This window comes from Ascaphus truei, chromosome 5 (genome assembly GCF_040206685.1).
Source record: "Ascaphus truei isolate aAscTru1 chromosome 5, aAscTru1.hap1, whole genome shotgun sequence".
Taxonomy (NCBI): Eukaryota; Metazoa; Chordata; class Amphibia; order Anura; family Ascaphidae; genus Ascaphus; species Ascaphus truei.
This window is the reverse complement of record NC_134487.1, coordinates 294515417-294537208: the sequence shown is the minus strand read 5'-3', so window position 1 is coordinate 294537208 and position 21792 is coordinate 294515417. Positions and strand designations below refer to the sequence as shown.

The window sequence follows — 21792 nt, the reverse complement described above, 5'->3', positions numbered from 1 at the left end:
AGTAGAAGCTCTGGAGCATAAAATCGGATCGCCCCCACCGGAAGGTCCTAATAAAACTCCAGATCTGATACGTATAGACTAAGAATGCTGTGCGCCGAAACGGGACAGTGATCCCAGAGAATATTGTGTCCCCCAACATGGGTCTACCCGAGATAGGGCATTATAGACACTATGCAGGAGATTACCTAGATAGTAACCTCTTCAGGGCAGGGACTCCCTTTTTCTAATGTTACTGGAATGACTCAAGCGCTTATTCCCATTAATGTGTTATATTATGTCACGCGTATTACTGCTGTGAAGCGCTATGTACCTGGGACGGTGCTATATAAAGACATACATACCCAATCAACCCAATATGCAGGTCAGGTTTTAAAGGATAGCTCTGCTTCAGCAAAGGTGGCTCAGTCACCCACCTGTGCTGGAGCAGGGCTATCCTTAAAATGTGACCCGTTGGTGGCCTTTGAGAACTGGAGTTGGCCACCTCTGGTTTAAACACGTTACAATTTTGCCTCCTTCATACAATAGAGAAGCAGAAAGAATTGTCCCTGGTTAGCTTTTCGTATTGTGTATTAATGTGAGCTGTAGGTCATTCGTTTGAAGCAAAGAGTCAGGATTAATTTCTCCAGGGATTTGGAAAAAGAAGAAAAAAAAAAAAAAAAAAAGAGAAAAAAAAAAAAAACAGACCATTAAAAAAAAAATTAAAAAATAAAAATAAAAACCACACCAAATAAGACGGCGTTTGTGGAAGCAGAGGAAATTATAATGGTACAGAAGTAGCAGGTTCCCAGGCTTAGCAGGAAAGGGTCAGTGTGTCTATGTGAAGATGATGAATTGCACTTTAAAGTCTCTTGCATTTCTATGGACAGCAAGTCTGCAGCTGGAGACTTCTGAAAATCTGCTGCAAGTCTAATTTCACTTTTGAATTTGAGGCTTTAAATACAGGGAATTTCAAGGTCTAGTCCTTCCTTGTAGAGGAGGGCCAGTGGTGCAGAGCATTAGCAGACGGAAATGGAGCCAGAAATTCCCCCCGTGCTCAAAATGTGCTTGCGCGGTATTAAAATTCAGACATCTTCAGTCGAAGAACATCCCCATCAGTAACAATGGAACTCAAATGCTGGCCTGCAATACCCACCAAGCCAGGCACCGTTTAGCAAGAATCGGCTCCAGGAAGTCACGCTTAAAATGAGCCCACTTGCCACTCGCAGCCCCCATATGGCTTTGCCAAACCATAGAGCCCTGTCTGGTAAGATTAAAGCGCACTTTCCTCCTCCCCCCCCCCCCCCAAACAGCCGCCATCAATGGTGCTATTTAACCCCTTTAAAAACTAACCCCGTACCACCAGAACCCGAACCACTTCCGAATTGTGATCAATAAATTTAGTCCGACATTAAGAGATGTACTCAGCTGCGAGAATTAGGGCCCAGGTACCAAAGCACAATGAACCATATCCACTCGTCAATATAAACCACCACTAGGCAATTACTATACCCACGGACCATCAGAAACTTCCAGAGTCAGCCGGGCCTACTCATGGCCAGGCAGCGCCACCACAGCCTCTCCACCCAAGGCAGCCCTGCCCGGGCAAGAACTGACCCCCTGCCACAAGGCAGGGTCCCATCCCCAACTGATGCCAAGCCGGAGGACCTTACAGCCCCAGGTACCAAACACAGCGCCCTCGTTTGACCAGAATTTTTGTTTATTGGTGCCCAATTTTATCCTCGAGCCGCGGACTCACAATCAGCTCATGCAACGATGAGCAGACAATATTAATAAAAAATAAATAAATAAGAAAGGGGAAGGAGGGGAGAACCCCCACACAACCACACCAGTAATCTTACATGTCCCGGTGAAAAATCTCTAACAAACATTGAATAAATTTCTGAAGACGGATACACTGCTCATTTGCATGTCATGCCATGGAGCCGTGAGGGGTTACCAATATACCATTAGGATACTTTCTCTCTCCCCATGATTTGCAGCTGCAAACACTTTTTTTTTTTTGTGTTTAGTACTGTCCGGATAATGAAAAGGGGGAACAGAAAGCAAAGCTCAGGAAAACTGCTGATATTTTGGGTATTAGGAAAAAGGAGTATGCAGTGCTCAATAAATATCAGCTGGTCATGCTTAAAATTGTTATCTGGAGCCAATTTAGCTTTCAAAGTCACTTCGTAATCAGGTGAAGGAGAATGTTGGGATGTGGTATTGTTGATGCGTCTGAGAATAAACTGCTGTAGCTTTGAGAATGGGTGTACAGCCAGATGTATATTTAGAAGAAAAGTATTTGGTTTAGAAGAATGGGCAGCAAAAAGACCAAGAAAGGTTCATCCTCAGATTGACATCAGTACTATGTACCAGTGTAAGTTAACCAACCCATTCAGTCTTGTAGAAGCCAGATTCATGTACACCACAGGTGCTCAACACCAGTCTTCAATCTCCCCCCCTCCCCTCCAGTGATTTTCAACTTTTTCTGGCTATGGAATCCTATAATCATATGGTGAAATTCTGGAAACCCCCAACCCCCTCTAATAGCACATTCAAGATCTAGAAGCAGTGTAAATGCATCCAATTTGGTACAAATGTTCAAATGTCCTGAAAATTGCACAGAACCAGTCATGATATGAGATATTAAAGTATCTTAATCAACCTGGTGCTTCAGGAGTTAATGTAGCTACAGTTTGATTAAAAAAAAAAGGAAAAAAAAGTGTTTGTGCAGAGATTCAAAGAAGGCTTAATTGGTGGGTTATCACTTATGGACACTCCTCTCTCCCCCCCCCCCCCCCCCCAAAATGTTTTATTTTTTTAAAATCCACAAGATTAATGTTGTATGAAGCCAATAGAAATCGAGATAAGGGCATTTGTTTTGCCAGAGATGGGATTATAATATAGCTCCCTTGAGATCTTTATAAACAGGCCCCTTTTAACGTTAATTTGAAAGCATTCTCTGGAGGGTTCCGCAAGGTTCAGGGGGTTTGGCTAAGAAAATATTCCACAAAAAAAAGAGTTAAATTTATTATGAGGATATCCAGTGATTAGAAATTTGAAATGTTGGGCTTTAGAATAGGAGGTAATCGTTGCACGGAGATGGATACAGTGAGGCCAGGCACTTTAGGTCTGGAAGGTAAGTCAGGGAAAGATATATCCATGTGTCACGCCAATTTACTAGCAAGTTGGTCAGTATGAGTCCCATTGCGTCCGTCATATGCGCCTGAATCTATTATGACTCACGTCTGTAAGTAGAGAAAGGAAGTTATGTTTATGTAGCCCTGGCCCCCAGCAGCTCCTGCTGACCCCCCCTCCCTTGGAGCAGTGCGGTCGCGGGTGCCGCCGGAGCCAGCGCCGGGCCCGACGTCTGCTTCCAAGGGTGGGGGCCGGAGCAGGGAGTAGCGCGCTATCTTCGCAAGCAGATTAAAAAAAAAAAAAAAAAACACACTTTGGAGCAGGTTTTTTGTCCCCTCCGTCATAAAACCATCAACCTAGCAGCTGATTTACGACAGGAGTGGGCTGATGTGGTTTTCAATAGGATGAGAAGGGTATACAGGTCTCGCCCTGGAGTTATGAAAAATCAGAATTCAAGGGAGAGGTGCATTTGATCAAAACACGTACATTTTTCATATTTCTACACCAGTGACCTCTCTGGGGGGGAAAACCTATGACATATGGTAACGTAATGTATAGGGATTTGTTTTATCCTGTTATTTTAAGACACTGTTCTGCATTTATTGTAACCATGTTCTTGTAATCCTTTTTCTTAAATGATAGATAGGCTACACATACCCTAATATTGTATATACAAAAAAGCCCGGGCGCTACCCTAATGGGATAAACTAAGGGGTGGTGAGAATCTAAAAATAAAATAATACAACCTTAGAAAGTAATTAAGGGTCCCCTCTCCTTCCGAAACTCTTCCTGTTGCTCAAGACCCCAAATAGGACCTATCCAGAGTCCTTAATGGTACAGAAAAACAAACAAAAATGGGGGAGCACAGGTTGAGGAACTAAACAAATATATCGATACTAAAGTGGTTAATAACTGTGATGTGAAATACAGTGTAAAAATAACAAACACTTACACGGCCTTGTGTAAATGCTTTCACATCAAGGTATCTTTACTTTTGCTGTTGTATCTTCTGTGTTTCTTCCGCTTGTACTTTACTTCTCCGCTGGTCTGAAGTGGAACTTTTCTGGTCTTCTCTGTAGGGATAGCTTGTAATGTCGTCCTCGGAGTGAAATGAGATTAAAAACAAACACGTCAGGGATAAAGCAGAATATACTTATGAAGTAGACGGTTGTATTTAAATCAAAAAGTGCAGGGATATACTGCGTGCACTCACACGGGCAAGCGTGAGTGGTCTCTGGGGGGAGGTATCTTTGATTACACCTCACTCCAGGGCTGTCAAAGCGCCCTTCCTAATTTCCACACTATACAATAGGGAAAAAGAGGGGGGTGAAGGGACAGAAGGTGGGTTAATATGTGACTATGGTAAGGTAATTAAAAACTCACATGGCCATATGTGAGTAAGGGCTATGATAGGTATCTTTTTCCCTCCGTGGTGCTCCAAAACCAAAGACCTTCAGCTGAGAGTTGCAATCACTCAAATATTCCCTGAACCACACAATGGTGCACAAAGGTGAAAGGATGAAATGGTCCTGATCTTTATTAAACACCAGCAGGAAAACGTCCCAAAAAACAATCAAGTGCGCAGCTAGCTCTCCGCGTCCGGATGGTGTGCTGCGCTCCTGCTTCCTGCTTCTGACGGTGGCTGAAGTTAGACAAAAGTACTCAGGGATCGTAGCAACGCGTTTCGCCCTTCGGCTTCCTCAGGCTCCGTACCTACATAGAAGGGCGAAACGCGTTGCTACGATCCCTGAGTACTTTTGTCTAACTTCAGCCACCGTCAGAAGCAGGAAGCAGGAGCGCAGCACACCATCCGGACGCGGAGAGCTAGCTGCGCACTTGATTGTTTTTTGGGACGTTTTCCTGCTGGTGTTTAATAAAGATCAGGACCATTTCACCCTTTCACCTTTGTGCACCATTGTGTGGTTCAGGGAATATTTGAGTGATTGCAACTCTCAGCTGAAGGTCTTTGGTTTTGGAGCACCACGGAGGGAAAAAGATACCTATCATAGCCCTTACTCACATATGGCCATGTGAGTTTTTAATTACCTTCACCATAGTCACATATTAACCCACCTTCTGTCCCTTCACCCCCCTCTTTTTCCCTATTGTATAGTGTGGAAATTAGGAAGGGCGCTTTGACAGCCCTGGAGTGAGGTGTAATCAAAGATACCTCCCCCCAGAGACCACTCACGCTTGCCCGTGTGAGTTCACGCAGTATATCATTGCACTTTTTGATTTAAATACAACCGTCTACTTCATAAGTATATTCTGCTTTATCCCTGACGTGTTTGTTTTTATCTCATTTCACTCCGAGGACGACATTACAAGCTATCCCTACAGAGAAGACCAGAAAAGTTCCACTTCAGACCAGCGGAGAAGTAAAGTACAAGCGGAAGAAACACAGAAGATACAACAGCAAAAGTAAAGATACCTTGATGTGAAAGCATTTACACAAGGCCGTGTAAGTGTTTGTTATTGTTACACTGTATTTCACATCACAGTTATTAACCACTTTAGTATCGAAATATTTGTTTAGTTCCTCAACCTGTGCTCCCCCATTTTTGTTTGTTTTTCTGTACACATACCCTAAGTAATGCTTTGGGGCTCTGAATGAACTGTTGCATGTTTTGTACAGAATATTTACATTTTCGGACTCAATTTTCTACACCGTGGGGCCTATGCAGAGAGCAGCGCTATTTCAAAACTCGCCATTTTTTGGCGAAAGTCGCGCAGAAAAATGCCGAAAATGGCGAGTAACGGAAAACGCGCCATTTTTTTTTTTCGTTTTCAAAATCTCGCCGCGCGGCTGGCGAGAAACTACATCTCGCCAGTCTGAAAAATATCCAAATTCAGAAAGGCGCGCTCGCCATCTAGCAGCTGTTTTTGGCGCGATTTTCGTCAATTTTCTCCGCCAACTAAAGTTGGCAAGAAGCCGGCTATAGGGAAAAAAAAAAAAAAAAAATGCGCGATTTTTTTTTCCTCTCCCTTTCAGCTGCGCGAAATCTCCTCCTTTACAATTCTCCACATGCAGTAATGCTAAAAATAGCGGATTTCGCCCATTTCTGCATATGGAGAATAAAACTCTCCATTAAAGCTACTTTTTCTGAAACTCTCCAATTTTTAAATTCGCTGCTCTCTGCATGAGGCCCCCATGTGTGTTACGTGCATATTTTTTTCTATAATAAATCAGGGACCTGAGACCCTGGCAGATATATATATATATATATATATATATATATTTCTTGGTTGGATGCAGCGGATAGATATGATTGCAATTGAGTAAGGGGTAATAGTAAACTCATTGACAGTACCTTGGAGGAAATAGACGAGTTGGCTAGAGTACCTGTGTGTATTCTAACCCTGGTAACATATCTAAGTCACGTGTTCACTTGTGTGCTGTTCGTGACAGGTGGTATATGGAGATGGATTGAGTGGAGATATTGTTCATTTGAGGGAACTTTGTGAAGGTGAAAAGTGGCCCAGGTAGAGGGCTGGGTATTAACCCATGTCGGTCACATGCTCACAGGTGTGTCACACGTGACAGAACACTTTAGAGATGCCCTGGTGTAAGGAATCGGGGAAGCGCGTCCCCCGTGACGCACTCTCCTTACCTGTTGTATCACGCATCCCCGCCGTCCCTACGGCACGTGTGCTCACAGGAACTTTTATTATGTCGTGGAGTCTGGCTCTGTCCCCCGCTCGCAACGCGCATCAATGGCGCGCACACATGATGCGTGTGCACTGCTTCCAAGCTGCGTGTCAACGCTTGTATCATGCCCACCTGTCTCCCCATCAGTGCTTCCTGAGGCCGTGCCTCCGCTCTGCCCCCCTCTCTCATTGGTCAAGCTTCCTCATATGCTCAGCTGTGCCACTTGCACTTTGGCTGAGCATAGTTCCAGTTAGTGCTGTTCTCCCACTTCCTGGCGCCTTGTCCTGCCTTGCCTCAATTACCTTGTTTCAGATCTGTGTACCGACCCGGCTTGACTTTGGACCCCGCACTTCTGGCTTACCGTCCCGGCTTACCTCTGACCTTCCACATCTCTCCAATCCCGACCATGGCCAACGGATACTGACAATTCTACCGGCTCCTACCTCAGCAAGTACTTGACCATTCTACCTTCTCCAATTCTGACCTGGCTGCCTTACCATCCGCACTCCAGACGTGCCCCCGTGGCTGGCGTTACACCCATTCCCACCTCAGTACCGGGGTCCCGCTTGTTTGTGGCGAGCAGAGCGTTACACCAGGGAAGCAGTTTAAATTAAATCTATAGCAGAGGTCAGAGACTTTTATATTCCTTACGGCACAGATACATTCCTAATAAAATGCATTATGCCATTGTTATTTCCGTACCCGTTCCTCCCAAGTTCTTATCTGTTTAATACCACATACAATGTCTAAGAAGACAAGATCTATTAATGAATCATCATTTATAGTGGGAAATGCGATAAAACACCATTACAAGCAGCATTTCAGATGTGTTCACTTTTATTACTGTGCCACCACACAAAAAGATAGAAGATATCTGTATTACACATTTTTTTTAACATCCTTTTTTATTAATCCTACATATTTTTCATTATTCCATCATTACAAAATTTGTACACACACACACACACACACACACACACACACACACACACGTGATCTGTCATGTGTTTGATAATTACACAAGCACTGAAACAATCAGTTATGTGAAGTTTCCTCACAAAGTTAAAGTGGCACTGACACACACACACACACACGAGAGAAGTGCTTCTGAAACCACTCAAGCAAGCTAGAGATTCCTCACTGCATGTTATTGTGGCGCTGCTAAGGTTCTGGGAGACGGGTAAAGTTTATGCAACAACCTGAAGACAGAGTGGAAAAGTTCTGTCCAATACAACATCGTAAGCATGTCTTTTTTTTTTTTTTTTTAAATGTATTAAAATTATTATTATTTTTTTTTTAATTAAACAGCCAAGGAGAAAGCAATTAAACTTCAATTGGCAGGCCCATTTGCAATCCCCCACTGGACGGCCCATTTGCGATCCCCCACTGGACGGCCCATTTGCGATCCCCCACTGGACGGCCGTCCTGCTCATTTTTCAAGCCCAGTTAGGTCTCTCGTTTGAGACTTTAGACCTTGACATGGTCATGCATGAACGGACTTTTAGCCCACACATGGCAACAAGACTAAAAGGTCATGTGTAGAAGAGTTTAATAGACAACCACAAGAAACCAGTCACGTGGATTCACACATACACGATTTCCTGTCATCTTATGCCAACTGCAGCAGCCCAGAATGTACAGTAGAAACAAGAGTCCAAACGATAGTACAGTATTGTTGCTTGTTTTGACAGTACGGTATTGAGATGAGTGAAATGTTTCCCCCCCCCCCCCCCCCCCCAAGTCCTGCACCCATAATAGAAACTATTGGGACCATTAAAGGTTTGACAGGGCTATGTATTTTTAATCAAATATTAAAAAAAAGTTTAAAAAATTAACCCATTCTGGTATACCGTAGCACTCACATTTGTGTTCGTAATGTTTTAATGAGCAATTATAAATTACATTTGATTGATTTTTCATACATTCCACCAGCACACCTGTATTCTTCTGCCTATTTCCAGTCCAACACATGATATATGTTGCCAAAGTACTGAAAAAGCAATCTTGTGCATATTAAAAGGGCAGTATACATTTTGCAAAGTGCATTTGTGAAACTCAGATTTGTATACAACTGTATTTATAGTGTAAATGTTTTGTCCAAAGTCAATGTTTTTCCATACACAGTTTTGGATCTGAAATAATGTTAATCAAATACAGAAGTTGAACAATTGCCTCTTGTTCTGCAGATTTAGAATCTCTGCACCAAAGAGAGAAGATGTCCCAGGTCAGAAGATCAACAGAAGGCACATTTTCAAAAGAATCAGAAGTTGCCGTTGCCGCCGCCGCCCCCCCCCCCCCCCAAAAAAAGCGTTCTTTCAAATGATACAATATATTATGATGGCATAAACCACTTTCCAAAACACTTAGACACCATATCCCCCCCATCTGCAGTGTTTCTGAATACGCGGCACAAACGTGATTTTGAAAAGTGCCATAAAAATGGTCCACTTTTCTTTTTTTTTTTTTTGGACAGAAACTATTTCAAAAGGTTTAATTTAAAGTAAATGGCCAATTATGTAATAAACCGTTTGTTTGGAAATGGTATTTTGCCCGTTGAGTCACAACGAATAATTGTGGGTGTAATTTTAATTTTCTATAGATCATTTAAAGATTTTATCAACTCAGTAAAAAGGTTCTTTAGGTGCCCGCGGATCTAAAACCCCCAATTTAAATTTCTTTTAAGAAAAAAAAAAAAAAAAAACCCCACTGACTAGATTAACGAAAATTGTGACTTTAAAGAGACGCTTGCAGTCAGCAAGACCGTAGTAGCCGTAAATAATTGAGACTACCTTTCAGTAATATAGTGGGCGCGCGCGGCACTTAGTTGGCTGCGCATAGCCAGCCGTCCTATACTAGGGCCGCACGCGTGCAGCCGGCCGACCGGGGGGGGCGGGGGAGGATTGCGAAAAGTTTTCGTGCCGCTACCACCGCTGTAACACACACACACACGTTAATAATTTATTCTTACACAATGTATTTTTTTTAATTTTAAAAATATATAACACACACACACACCACACACACACGGCAGCTTGGACCGTACACACAAAAAAAGTGTGCGACACGTGTGTTCGCACAGGCACGCGCCCGCACCGTCTATAGAACAAGCCTTAGGCTCAAAAATGCTGCACTTGTAACAGATGTTGCGACTCTCCCCAACCACGGACAGTGTCCTGGAGATTGGGTGGGTTTGCTTGTAATAAATAGTGCAGCCTCACTGTGAAACAATTCCGATCCGCTCCTCAAATATTAGCAGATCACAAACAAGCGACACGCTGTTAGTGTCGAGAAAGTATAATGGAAAGTAAACAAACTGTGTAAGTGAGATATGCCGGGTTGACCCATGTTACACATTAGAGCGTGGCCCAAAAAAGGTTTACATGGCATTAACTCACTACACACCGGTGCTGGGAGACAGGCTTTACCATCATAGAAGCCCCAATACCCTTGGGGAACATCCTGGTTGGCACAATCACTTCGGTTGTTCCCGCAAGTCACCTGGTCAACAAAATATTTAAAACGGTTTTCCCAAAATGTTCAAGAAACGTAAAAGCTACCGAATTACCGAGCAAAGAAGGGTGGGGAGTCGTGTTCGTTTCACCCATGCAGTAACAAAAAGGAGGGAGGGGGAGTACGACAACTTGTTGGTCCAATTAAAACGGTATGTTACAAGCTTTCGAATCTCAGAGTAGGGGTAAGACCTGATGAAGGACCCTAAGAAGTTGGAAAGCTTGTAACATATCAACTACTTGTTGCTCCAATAAAAAAAAAGGTATTGCAACCCCTACTCCTCTCTGAATACCGAATAGCTGTAAATAAGGTAACACAGCCCAATGGGTTTCCATTTAAGTAACAGGTTCATAATGGTGCTGCTGAAGCACATGTTTTCCCTCACTCTTTCCTCCCCCCCACACCAAGATATGCACAATAGTGAGGATAAGCACACCACGGAATTGTTAACTCACGACTTTTTCTATCAGAGGCATGGTACAACATCACTCTGCCCGGAGGGAAGGAGGACCAGAGTTGGCCCAATAATCAGGCTCTTGGCTAGGGTGACCATTCGTCCCGGTTTTGCCAGGACAGTCCCGGTTTATGCTGGGCTGTCCCGGTTGCCCGTCACGCCCGGTTTTTCTCCCTGGTGCGCGGGGGAAGTCGGCGACAATGCGCGGGGGGGGGGGGGGGGGGGGGGGGAGGTGCCCGGCGGCACCAAGGAGGATGCGGCAGCCGGGTAGTATTTTTTTCCATGTTAGAATGCCGGGGCTTTAGAGAGTAGAAGCAAGGGATTGGTTGGAGGTCAGAGGATCTCGGGGGCGGGGCTTAGTACCGGGGCTGGATGGAGTGAGCTGCTTCTGTCTGTGTGCCTTAGGAGGAGAGGAGGGTATGAGGAGGGGGAGATATGAGGAGCTATGGGGCAAGTATGGGGAGGGGAGATATAAGGAGGGGAGGAGAGTAGATATGAGGAAAGGATGGGGAGGGAGAGGTATGAGGAGCGGAAGGTATGAGGAGAGGAGGAGAGGGGAGGTATATGGAGAGTTGGGGGAGGAGAGGAGGGGGAAGTATGAGGAGAGGAGGGGCTGTGTGTGTGTGTGTGTGTCACTGTATGTGCACGTATTTAGGGGAGAGAGGTTGAGTGGGGAGGGGAGAAAAATACATGGGGGTGGGGGGTGTAAGAGAGGGGGGAAGGAATGGGTGAAGGGGGGGAGGAATGGGTGAGAGGGGGGGGAAGGAATGGGTGAGAGGGGGGGGAAGGAATGGGTGACTGGGGAGTGTGAGGTGGGGTGAGAGTGAGGAGGTGTGTGAGAAGGGGGGGGGGGGAGGTTCTCGCAAGGCCGCCGAAACGTGGGTAGGGGGCCCCAGTGAAAACGTTCTTCCTGGGCCCCGGGAAAGCTGTCTGCGGCCCTGCATGGCAGTGATGTCACTGACTGCCACGAGGACAGCAAGAGACCCTATTTTGCAAAGTGTAATATACACACACACACACACAGTCAGGAATGTCACATTTTTAAAAGTCTTAATTTTAATTAATGGCTAAAAAAATTTTATTTAATTTTAATTTGTCAATTTTCATTTATGTCTTCATTATTTATATACAGACAAACACACACTGCAGGGCCCACCTCCTATACACACACACACACACACACACACACACACTGCAGCCCCCACCAACGGGACGCATTATGGTGCCGAGGCATCAGGTGATGCCACATTGTCATGGCAACATGTCACCGCCTGACGTCAGTGTCTCGTTGTCATGGCAACGGGGTGCGTCACGTGATGTAATTTGTTTTATAAATAATTTTTTTATTGTGTCCCGGTTTTTTCCTTTTGAAAATCTGGTCACCCTACTCTTGGCTGTGTGACCTGCCCTCAGGTAGAGGCACTACTGAATTTTGGGCGCCACTGCCAGGAGGAGGGCGCCAGCTCTGTCTCATGATTGGTCATGCACAGGCCGGATGTCACCACCTCCCGCTGTCACTCAAGTGCAGCGCCTCAGCGGGGGCAAACCCCATATCAACTACTGGCAACCTGATTGTACCAGGACTTGCTGCCAGTACAGGGGTACCAGGACTTGCTGCCAGTACAGGGGTACCAGGACTTGCTGCCAGTACAGGGGTACCAGGACTTGCTGCCAGTACAGGGGTACCAGGACTTGCTGCCAGTACAGGGGTACCAGGACTTGCTGCCAGTACAGGGGTACCAGGACTTGCTGCCAGTACAGGGGTACCAGGACTTGCTGCCAGTACAGGGGTATAACAGTAGCCATCAGGTGACCTGGCTACACGTTTAGCAGACTTGAGCTTTCCTAGCTGCTAAAGATGGATGAATACCTTTTTTGCATCTAATATGCATCTTTGGACTTGTAAATAACCAATGCTTATCCTTGCTCTGTATCTTGGATCTTGAGCTACAGTAATGTGGGTTTCAGCTCCCATTACCTGGTTTCATGTTTGCACATAATGGCCCATGTGGCTATTTGTCCATTTATTTTTTTACTCATTCCTGCTTAACGGAGTGTATGCAGAAGAGAAGAGTGGGGTGATCATGTTTTCGGAGGTAGATGAGAGATCGGTTATAAGCCAATTTGTATTAAATACTGCTTTCTGAAATTAAAGTGCGGATCAACATTAAATACTCTTATCTATGTAAATTGTGCAATGTTCTAATGAGAATAAGGAAGTATGCACGTGGGCTTTCATAAACGAACAGGAGGCATCAACTCAAACCTGATCTCTGCTTTTTTTGAAACGCAGCTGTAAAATGTATTGTTGGAAAACATTGAGGCGATGATTCTCTGCTGTGTTTCTCCGCCACAAAAACAACTTTGCCTGGCTTGATAAGAATGGTTCTAGCAACCAAATAAGCCAACCATGTAGACCAAGAAAAGCAGAACTCCAGTGTTGCAAAAAAACACGCCATTTAGGCTGCGCTTATAGCGCCATCGCCGCGCAGTCAATGTAAAAAATGAAATTTAAGTGACTTCCAGCGACAAGCGCACACGACGGCGTCAATACATTTGTTTTGACACGATGCCGCGTCGCTATAAGCGCAGCCTTAGCCAGTGAGATTATCACTCATCCGTCTCACTTCCAAATAAAACAGGGGGGGGGGGGGATGGGAAGAGTCTACAAAATCTGTGTGGTAGAAGCTACGTGTTACAAATATCTTTTGAATTGTATCACTGTTCTGACTATACTATGGTCCCGTGTAATGAGCTATTTAAGGTCACGATATGGTAATTTGGGGGGGGGGGGGGTGTATAGGGGCAAGTTCTCCCACTATGGAAATTGCAGTGACCCAGACAAACAAATCAAGAATCCCTATTTAATAGTGAATGTGTATTGCTCAGGAAGATTTAAGCTCCCTGTGTTTGAATATCGGCAGTGACTTTTTATCCTACCCTAGGAAAATACAAGGATTTCAATGTGGGTTATTTATGAAAGTCCCCTGGGTTTCCAAACCGGGGCAGAACCGCTGCATACAAAATGTATCTCCAAAAAAATAATAAAATTTAATTAAAAAAAAATAAAAAAAAAATAAAGTACCAACATTTATTAAAAGAGAAAAACCTCATTACTTTCAATGGGCTTTTTCTTTAATTAAATTGTGGTGCTGTTCATTACCCAAGTTTTGAGGCCGGGAGACTATTGTAAGTAGAAACCTATTAGTCCAAATTAGCAGCATATAAAAGACGCCTATCCTGACTAATGCACCTCACTGGGAGATACATCTAGTTAAAAACAAGAGTGGCATATGTATTAAGGCAAAAGGGGAGCAATTTTGGGGTAAAGTGTTATTTTTTTTTGTTTTTAAAGCCCATTGTGCCCTTAATTGGGGGGGGGGGGGGATGTTGATATTATAAAATTGAACTTGGTTGTGACTGTTTATTTTAAGATACTAGATGTTTAATGTATTAAACAGCTCGTCTTCAACTGAACCCTGTGCTGAAGCAGGGATATCCTGAAACCCCCTCACCCAACAGGTCAGATTGTCTTGAGGACTGGATTTGAGAATGCCTGGGCTAATGTGTAATGGTGTTTTCCCCACCCAATCGCAGATAGGGGCCATTACAGGGGGTATGGTGCATATACCTGCTGGTAACAGGAGGGCTGAGTCATCCGCCGATGGTAGTGGGGACACAGTAACAGGCTTCTGGGGTTCATACCCCACATATCTCATTAGCAGTGCAGCGCCTCCATCTGCTGTAGGCTCCAGGAACTGAAGATAATCTCCCACAGTAGAAATTATTACCTCTCCCCCCCGTAAGGTCACGCACCAGGCATATTGCAAACAGGAACAGGTATATAACTACACGCTGCAGTAACAGTTTGTCAAGAGAGGGGATTTGGCCCGGGATTAAAGGGGTTACACCCCATTTGGCCACCCTCTACTCTCATCTGGGAAGCAAGGGGTGGACTTGGGTCCAGTAATGTGGTTTTGCCTTGCTTCAGCCATCCAACTGTTTATTCCCCTGTAAAAATTTATTGTTTCTGTTCCAGTGACTGCACCACACAAACACTGGGATCCATCCGGGAGGGCAAGGGTTAATAGTTGAATAGTGATTATAGCCCTTTGTTTAAGTTACCCTCAAAGATGCCTGCCTACTAAGGAATGCAACCAAATGTTCAGGAAGCAAACCCCTGATCAAAGGCTCAGCCATTCTACCTGTTTGCAGAAAGCTGGAGTGGTTTGTGTGTTATAACTCACACTTACAAACCATAGTATCCTGCCAGACACCCCATGTGGTAGACTGGCCAAACGCCTCTGATTTAGGAGTGGGGCTACAGAATGAGTGACCTTATTAAAATATAAGAATATTATGAGATGTCCTAGGCTGAACGTGCTAAAAGCTACATATGTGTATTCGTGGGACTGATTCGGACATAAGGATTACAGACACATGATGTTTAGCCGGTACTAAGAGCCAGATATTAATATCTCTCTTAATTTTAGTACTACACGGTAATATTTAGTCTCATTCGGAGCGTCATGCGTGACGGAATGTATTAATATGTCTCGCGTGCCAGTAAGTACTACTGAACTGAAGTTATTTACAGTGTATATGGGATTTTGGATCTGCTCCGAAAATGCAGACCCCCATCTGCTATGCTAATAGGGCAGGGAGAGCATCCTGCAAGAATTAGCATAGGCCAGTGATCAAAAGGTAACTGCCCTAATTGTTTATACTGGGGCCAGGAACAAAGGAACTGAGTGTTTTTAAGAGTGTTACTTCACACTTACAATGGAAGCCAACATCTGCTTCAAAGAGATTTTTTTCTAGCCACCTCGGCAACTACGGTTAAGAGATGGGTTTGAAATGGTATTTAACCCAGTGTCAGCCCTTACTCAAATGTCTTTCGTGTCGTGGTGATTTTTGAAGATTGCTGTATGAACTGCCAGTCCAGAATTATGACTGTTTCATCATTTCCATCTTAAGTGAGTGTCCATATTTTGTCTGTTATTTGTATATCCCGTGTGTTCACCTTTTTCAAAGAATAAATTATATTTTATCATATCTAAGCCTTGTCCAGTTCGATATAGATATAGATATATGGCGTGTATTATTATAGCCTGTCACAAAGCTCCCATCACAGGCTATTAATAAAACTGGTGGCAGCGGGGGGACTGAACTGGACCTGTATGACAGTGTACTGAGGGATACTGTAATATAGTGGGAACTCGATGGTAATTGCGAGTTCCTGGGACTAAAGATATTGAACACACGGTGTACAACATATAACACAAGATATGGCACCTCCTCACTGTTCCCCTACTTGTGAGAAGCATTGCCTCCAGAACCAACGTGCCGGCCATCCGTGTGACTGGAGCTGGGCACTGAGACCGGAGGAGTGCATCAAGTTGGCGCGGGGACCAGCAGCTGGCAAGGCTGAGAGAGAGGAAGCGATCTGTGAGCATGAAACCCGGCAGGCTGAGCAAAGATCCACTGCTGCAGCCGCCGTAACCATCAAACCGCCCGGAGAGCAGGGAATGGACCCAGCTCCAGGACAGCAGAGACTTGTGGAGGGAGCAGGTGGTCTCGGAGACCACAGCAGTCTCCTGCCAGATACAGTCTGTCAGGTCAGCTATCACTGAAGATGGTCCTTGGACCATCACTACAGGCCAAGGGCACCTGCCCTAACTCTTCGCCACCTCCCTAGCAGAGGTATGGTCCATACTCACTACTCCCCACAGAGAAGAGCACATGGGAAGGCCCCAATCTCAGGCTCCCAGTCGTGTGACCTGCCTTCCTCAGAGGGAAGGAACAACCTCCAAAATTTAGGGTGGTCCTGCCCTTAAGTAAAGTCAGAATGTGGGCACCCCGTTGTCCCACCCTCTGCTGTCACTCAAGCGCAGTACCAAAAGGTGAAGGGGAAAACTCAATACCAAGAGGAAGTATCTGGTGAGATCAGTCCATGTTATTTTGGCAGCTGTGGGATATATATTGCTATAGTCATTTGCTATATGGTGTAATTTACATTCACCCACGGTGGAAACGGTTTATGATGACTAATGTGTAGATTGTACAGCCACTGGCACATGTAGTGTCTATCCCACTATTTTGATTACTAAGTGTGCAGCATTTAGCCTCATTGGGTTGCATGTCCTAGATATTGTGTTAACATTGTGGATACACGAGAAAGACATTGACTATCAGTATACTAACAGCTGCAGGCATGCTCTGTATAAATGTACTGTATTTATATCCATCAATGCACACTTATGTTACTAGTGTGAGTGGAGATTGATCAGCAGCATCCACCTAGGTATTAACCATTTATGTGCCGCATCACTCACATGCAGCTCCAGCAGTGACCCACTTGACTGCCCACTGTGACTGCACCAGTTACGTTCACATTTTAATTGGTTTTATTTAGTTTAGAGCGAGCGCTTTATGTTGTTAGTCCCTCATTAATGTTAAATAAAGTTTTATTTTGCCATTTGGCGTTTTAGTGCTAATTGTCCTCCCACAGTGATGGGAGCGATTACTTACCTGTACTGTTTGGTTGATTGAACCACTTGTATATATCTGGTATTTACACCTTGCATTAACCTTAGCCTTGTGTGCAGCCACTGAGGATCTTTTGGGGAGGACTCTAAGCCTCCTCTATATGTGTTTGTTTGTATTGCTTTAACCAGCTCTTTATCAAGTTAGGCAAGTAGCAATCTCCTGTTGAATACTAGAAATCACATTGCAAGTTCCACAGGACAAGCTTGTATACATACAAGAAATAGAAAAAGGCGGTTGGTACATATAAATAAAAATAAAAAAATAAATAAAAAAAACACAAGCTACAAAGTATTTTTTAAGTGTAGGTGGACATAAGCGGGTTAGGCAATCCTACACTTAAGCCAATTCCATGCACCATGGATACAAAAAGGAGACTATACCTATGGCATTAGTGACAGCTGGAACACAACAAGATAAGGGTCAGTTGTGTAACTACCACCCGGTCCCTTTCTGGCGCCCAAGCTCAGGGGGGCCCCACGCAATGTAATAGATTTCTGGGGGGGGGGGGTGTTCTAAGAGCAGTCCTCGTCCATTGACATCTGATGCTGCGGTGTCATGGCGACACATTGCCACGACAACACAGCATCACCTGGCAACGCATTGCCAAGACACAGCGTCGTCACGTCATGACGCCACGAGGGACGGCAATTGAAATACCCGGGGGCCCCTTGCACTGTTACACCACTGATAAGGGCCATTGCACAGTGTGGTCAGGAGGGGGGGGGGGGGCGGAGCTCAATTTAGGCAGCTGTAACGATATGAATGCAGCGTTGTCTTCTTTACATCTGTGCAAGCCAATGTGGCGAACAATGTATGATGTCATCCACTTAGTGGGAACAAGCACAGCGAATAGGCGGGAGGGGGAAGGTTTCAGAAAAAGCATACACCACAGTAAATGATACATCTCCACTACCTTATATACAGTGTATAGCAAAATAACCAACAAGACATGCGTTGTACAAAAACCATAATATTTGGTTATGCCCGCCTTTTACAAAACCCGATAATAGACTCTGCTAATGGGATCTTCAGTATCTAACCGGCTTTAGAGGGAAGAGAGAGGCCTACTATGCAATGACAGACAGGGCTCTCCCAGCAGGGATGGAGGTATTGATTCTGATAGCCGGGTTTCAGCAAGATGGACAAAGGCATTACTAAAATATTCAGTGCAACGGACAGAACAGACATCGCTGTTACACACAGAATCCTAGCACCTATCCACTATGTGACCATGTTTCCCCTCATCTGGTTGATTGTAAGAATACACTGACAGCCGGCCTTCATTTACCAGACACTGGTTTATATAAAAACATGCCTCAGACATTAAAAACAAAAAATGAATAAATCATATTCCCTGTACGGAACACTGTCTGCACATGATCAGCATAGTAACAAATAAATAGTGTGTGGAGTAATGTACAATGACACCGTCAGACAGAGATGCCATCTTGTACTTAGGGAAGGGGAGGAAAGGAGTTCCCCTTCTTTTTGGAGGCCTTATTTACAAGCCACATATAAAAGTGGATTTTAAAAAGGATTGCATTACACAGTCAGCCTTGTGTTATATGTCTGGTTACCAGTGTCCAAAGCCTGTGCCATTGTGGGTAAAGCAAGGGCTCCTCTCCAAAGGAGCAAAAATCTCAAGGGGTTTTTATCCTTTTAAAAATCAGTTCTGTAGTATTAGAGCATACTTACTGCATTTTTTTATTTTTCACCTGAATGCTATTTTTAATGAGTTTTAAAGCATTCTTTCATTTCTACAGCAGGCTTTAGCCCACCTCCCCAGCAGTGCAAGATTTTTGCAACACTTTCCTGTTTGTAATTAATTTGTTACCAGTATTCCCAGCAGTTTGAGCTGCAAACTGTAAAAAGATCAATAAAGTTACCTTAATAATACAGATACATTGTAGCTGCTAAGTTACACTGACTGAAGCAGCCATTATAGTAGCAACACCTTAAGAGTATAAAAATATATATAAATAATAAACGCTTAGGCAAGGCTGTAGACTTATACATTGCACATAAATCGTATGAAGGGAGGGGGTGTAGTATTGTGGCTTTAAACACACCGATGCAGCCACATGTCATCTTCATAATCTTTGAGGAGCAGTTAAATTGCTCAAGGCTCACCAAGCAGCACCTGGCTATAATACGATATTGGAATTGCATTATGGTAACTGTGCACCTACAATACATTTTGCAGTTAAAATAGGCTTCAGATTCTAATTGCACATAAATCCAGGGACGATCACGAATATACCAAGTGCAAAGATTGGGGGCTAGGAGTTCAATAGTTTCATGTGTGCAATCTCTAATTACCTAAAAACTGTATAGCTGCAGGTCAATTCGTTCTCCATGTATTGATCTGCAAAATTTGGTGACATTATTAGTGAAGGGATCTGTTTTTCTTCTGCTTCAGTCTCAGTGGAAGCTCATGAATATTCATGAGCACTCCTGCACTGACATGTGCTAGAGGGAGGGCAGGGCTGACAAAGGGGTGTGCCAGGGCTTGTGACAGGACATGAAGGGGCAGTGCCTTAGCAAATGGCTGTTAAAATAGAATACAAGAAAATTGGTCTTTCAAAGTTGTTTTTTAAAAACAGAAAATGCTAAAAGTTTTTCTTACTACACAACTGATTTATTAAAAAAAACAAACACACATGCAGGATATTGATTGAACTGCAGCTTTAAGATTAAGACTTACTGATATAGCAATGAATTTGTTATTGACTGCATATCTTTTTCCTTCATTATTTCTTCGGGCACTTCTAGGTTTGTAACCAGTTTTACCTGTACTAAAGCATATATAGGGCTTTTAAATGTTATCCCCTTAGGCACTGCATACATCCCATGTATGGACTAGATCAAGGTGGCCAACTGCAGTCCTCAAGGGCCACCAACTTTGACTGCGCCACTTGTGCTGAAGCAGAGATATCCTGAAACCCTTGAAGACTGGATTTGGCCACCTCCTGAACTAGATAATTGGTTTTGTTTCCTCTTTTCAGTGGGAAAAAAAAAAAAGGACAGTATATATAATTGGCAGTATAATATCCTGCTGAAAGGTGATATGGTACCTTGATGTGGTTGCAGGCACAACATGTTTTGTCTAAAAAGGTTGGGGGAAAAATTAAAATAAAATAGAAATGAATCAAATAGTCATATTGGGACTGTTTTGTTTACTTACTGCTGTATATTTGAGGTCACTTTACTAGCAGAACACACACAATACCGACTGACAACGACCCAGAGTTTGATTCAGGGGTTCAAGTCCCAGTGTCAGCTCCTTGTGACCTTGGGCAAGTCACTTTATCTCCCTGTGCCTCAGGCACCAAAAACATAGATTGTAAGCTCCACGGGGCAGGGGCTGTAACATTCCTGTGCTGCATACCATGTGCTATACTGCAATTGTGAGTCCCATTGGAAGAAAAGCCCTATATTAACGTTATTATTATACACCACTCACTGTGGGACTGGGTTGAGCTTGCAAAGATTGTGTAGTATTTACAGATATGAATCCAGTAGTAAGCATAGCCAGCATGTGTTGACATACTGAACCCCTGTTAAATTGTGGAGCAGTCTTCCCCTTGCTCAGGAAGATTTCAAATCAATTTGAATCAAATTAAAATGTTTCTAAACAATGATTCACGGCATATTGAACAAAGGACCGTAAACTCACTCTTTGTTGGACTGTTCCATTATTTTTGTATAAAAGCCCCAAATGTATTATCCAAGATCACTAGCTATTAACATGTATAGAGAATCTGCCTTGGAGTTCAGGGGGTATATATATATCCACACACACCCCAGTTCTCCCACTCACCCAGTCCACTGATCTCCAGGCGGATATTACTGCGGTTCCTTTCATCCACTATGGCAGAAATCATTTGTTGGAGGGACCTGTCCAAATCTCCATTCTCCGCCTCTCTCTGCCCTGCCCGGCTGAAACTCTTAACGGATGCCATCCTCCCAAAAATGATTTCATCGCAGTCTCTGGCTGAGCTGAGACGCAGGGATCACTCCCCGCTGTTCCAAACCGGGGCCTCTCAATTCCCTTTACTCCACTCCTTCTGTCCCAGTTTAAAGCCAAGCGGGGACACAATGAGACTGAACTGTAAGAGCCACGAACAGCGGATCCTTAGAAAACCCCGAGCAGCTAAGATCCACTTCCGTCTCCCATAGATGATCAGCTGAGAGCTGACACTCCGCCTATGACACTTCCTGCAACAAGCTGGCTCAGGCATTTAAAGGGACGTCCTGAGCGCTTCAGCCAATCAGCGCCCGGCACAGGTTTAAAGGGACGCCCTGAGCGCTCCAGCCAATCAGCGCCGTGCTCAGGTTTAAAGGGACGGGCTGCAGCCAGCACAGGGTGGGTGGGGACTGCCGTACCAGTGGTCAAGTTTATCCTCAAGGTGGCATGTGTAGTGAATACATCATCGTCTGCACTGTCTGTCTTTATCTGTCTACAAAACAAAAAGATGTGGGTGTGGCTCTTCATAATGGGGAGATGTGATCG

At 44.2% G+C, this 21792-nt stretch overlaps 1 protein-coding gene across 2 annotated transcripts in view; it reads right to left on the bottom strand.

Moving 5' to 3' along the window:
• The window catches only part of KIAA0930 (KIAA0930 ortholog), a 62141-nt gene extending 40634 nt beyond the window's left edge, over nt 1–21507 (bottom strand). For both annotated transcript variants that reach the window (XM_075602753.1, XM_075602752.1), the window contains exon 1: nt 21100–21507. In XM_075602753.1, the coding sequence (XP_075458868.1) occupies nt 21100–21241 (142 nt within the window). In that variant the 5' untranslated portion in view covers nt 21242–21507. The remainder of the gene's footprint in view (nt 1–21099) is intronic.
• Nucleotides 21508–21792: the final 285 nt, after the last annotated feature.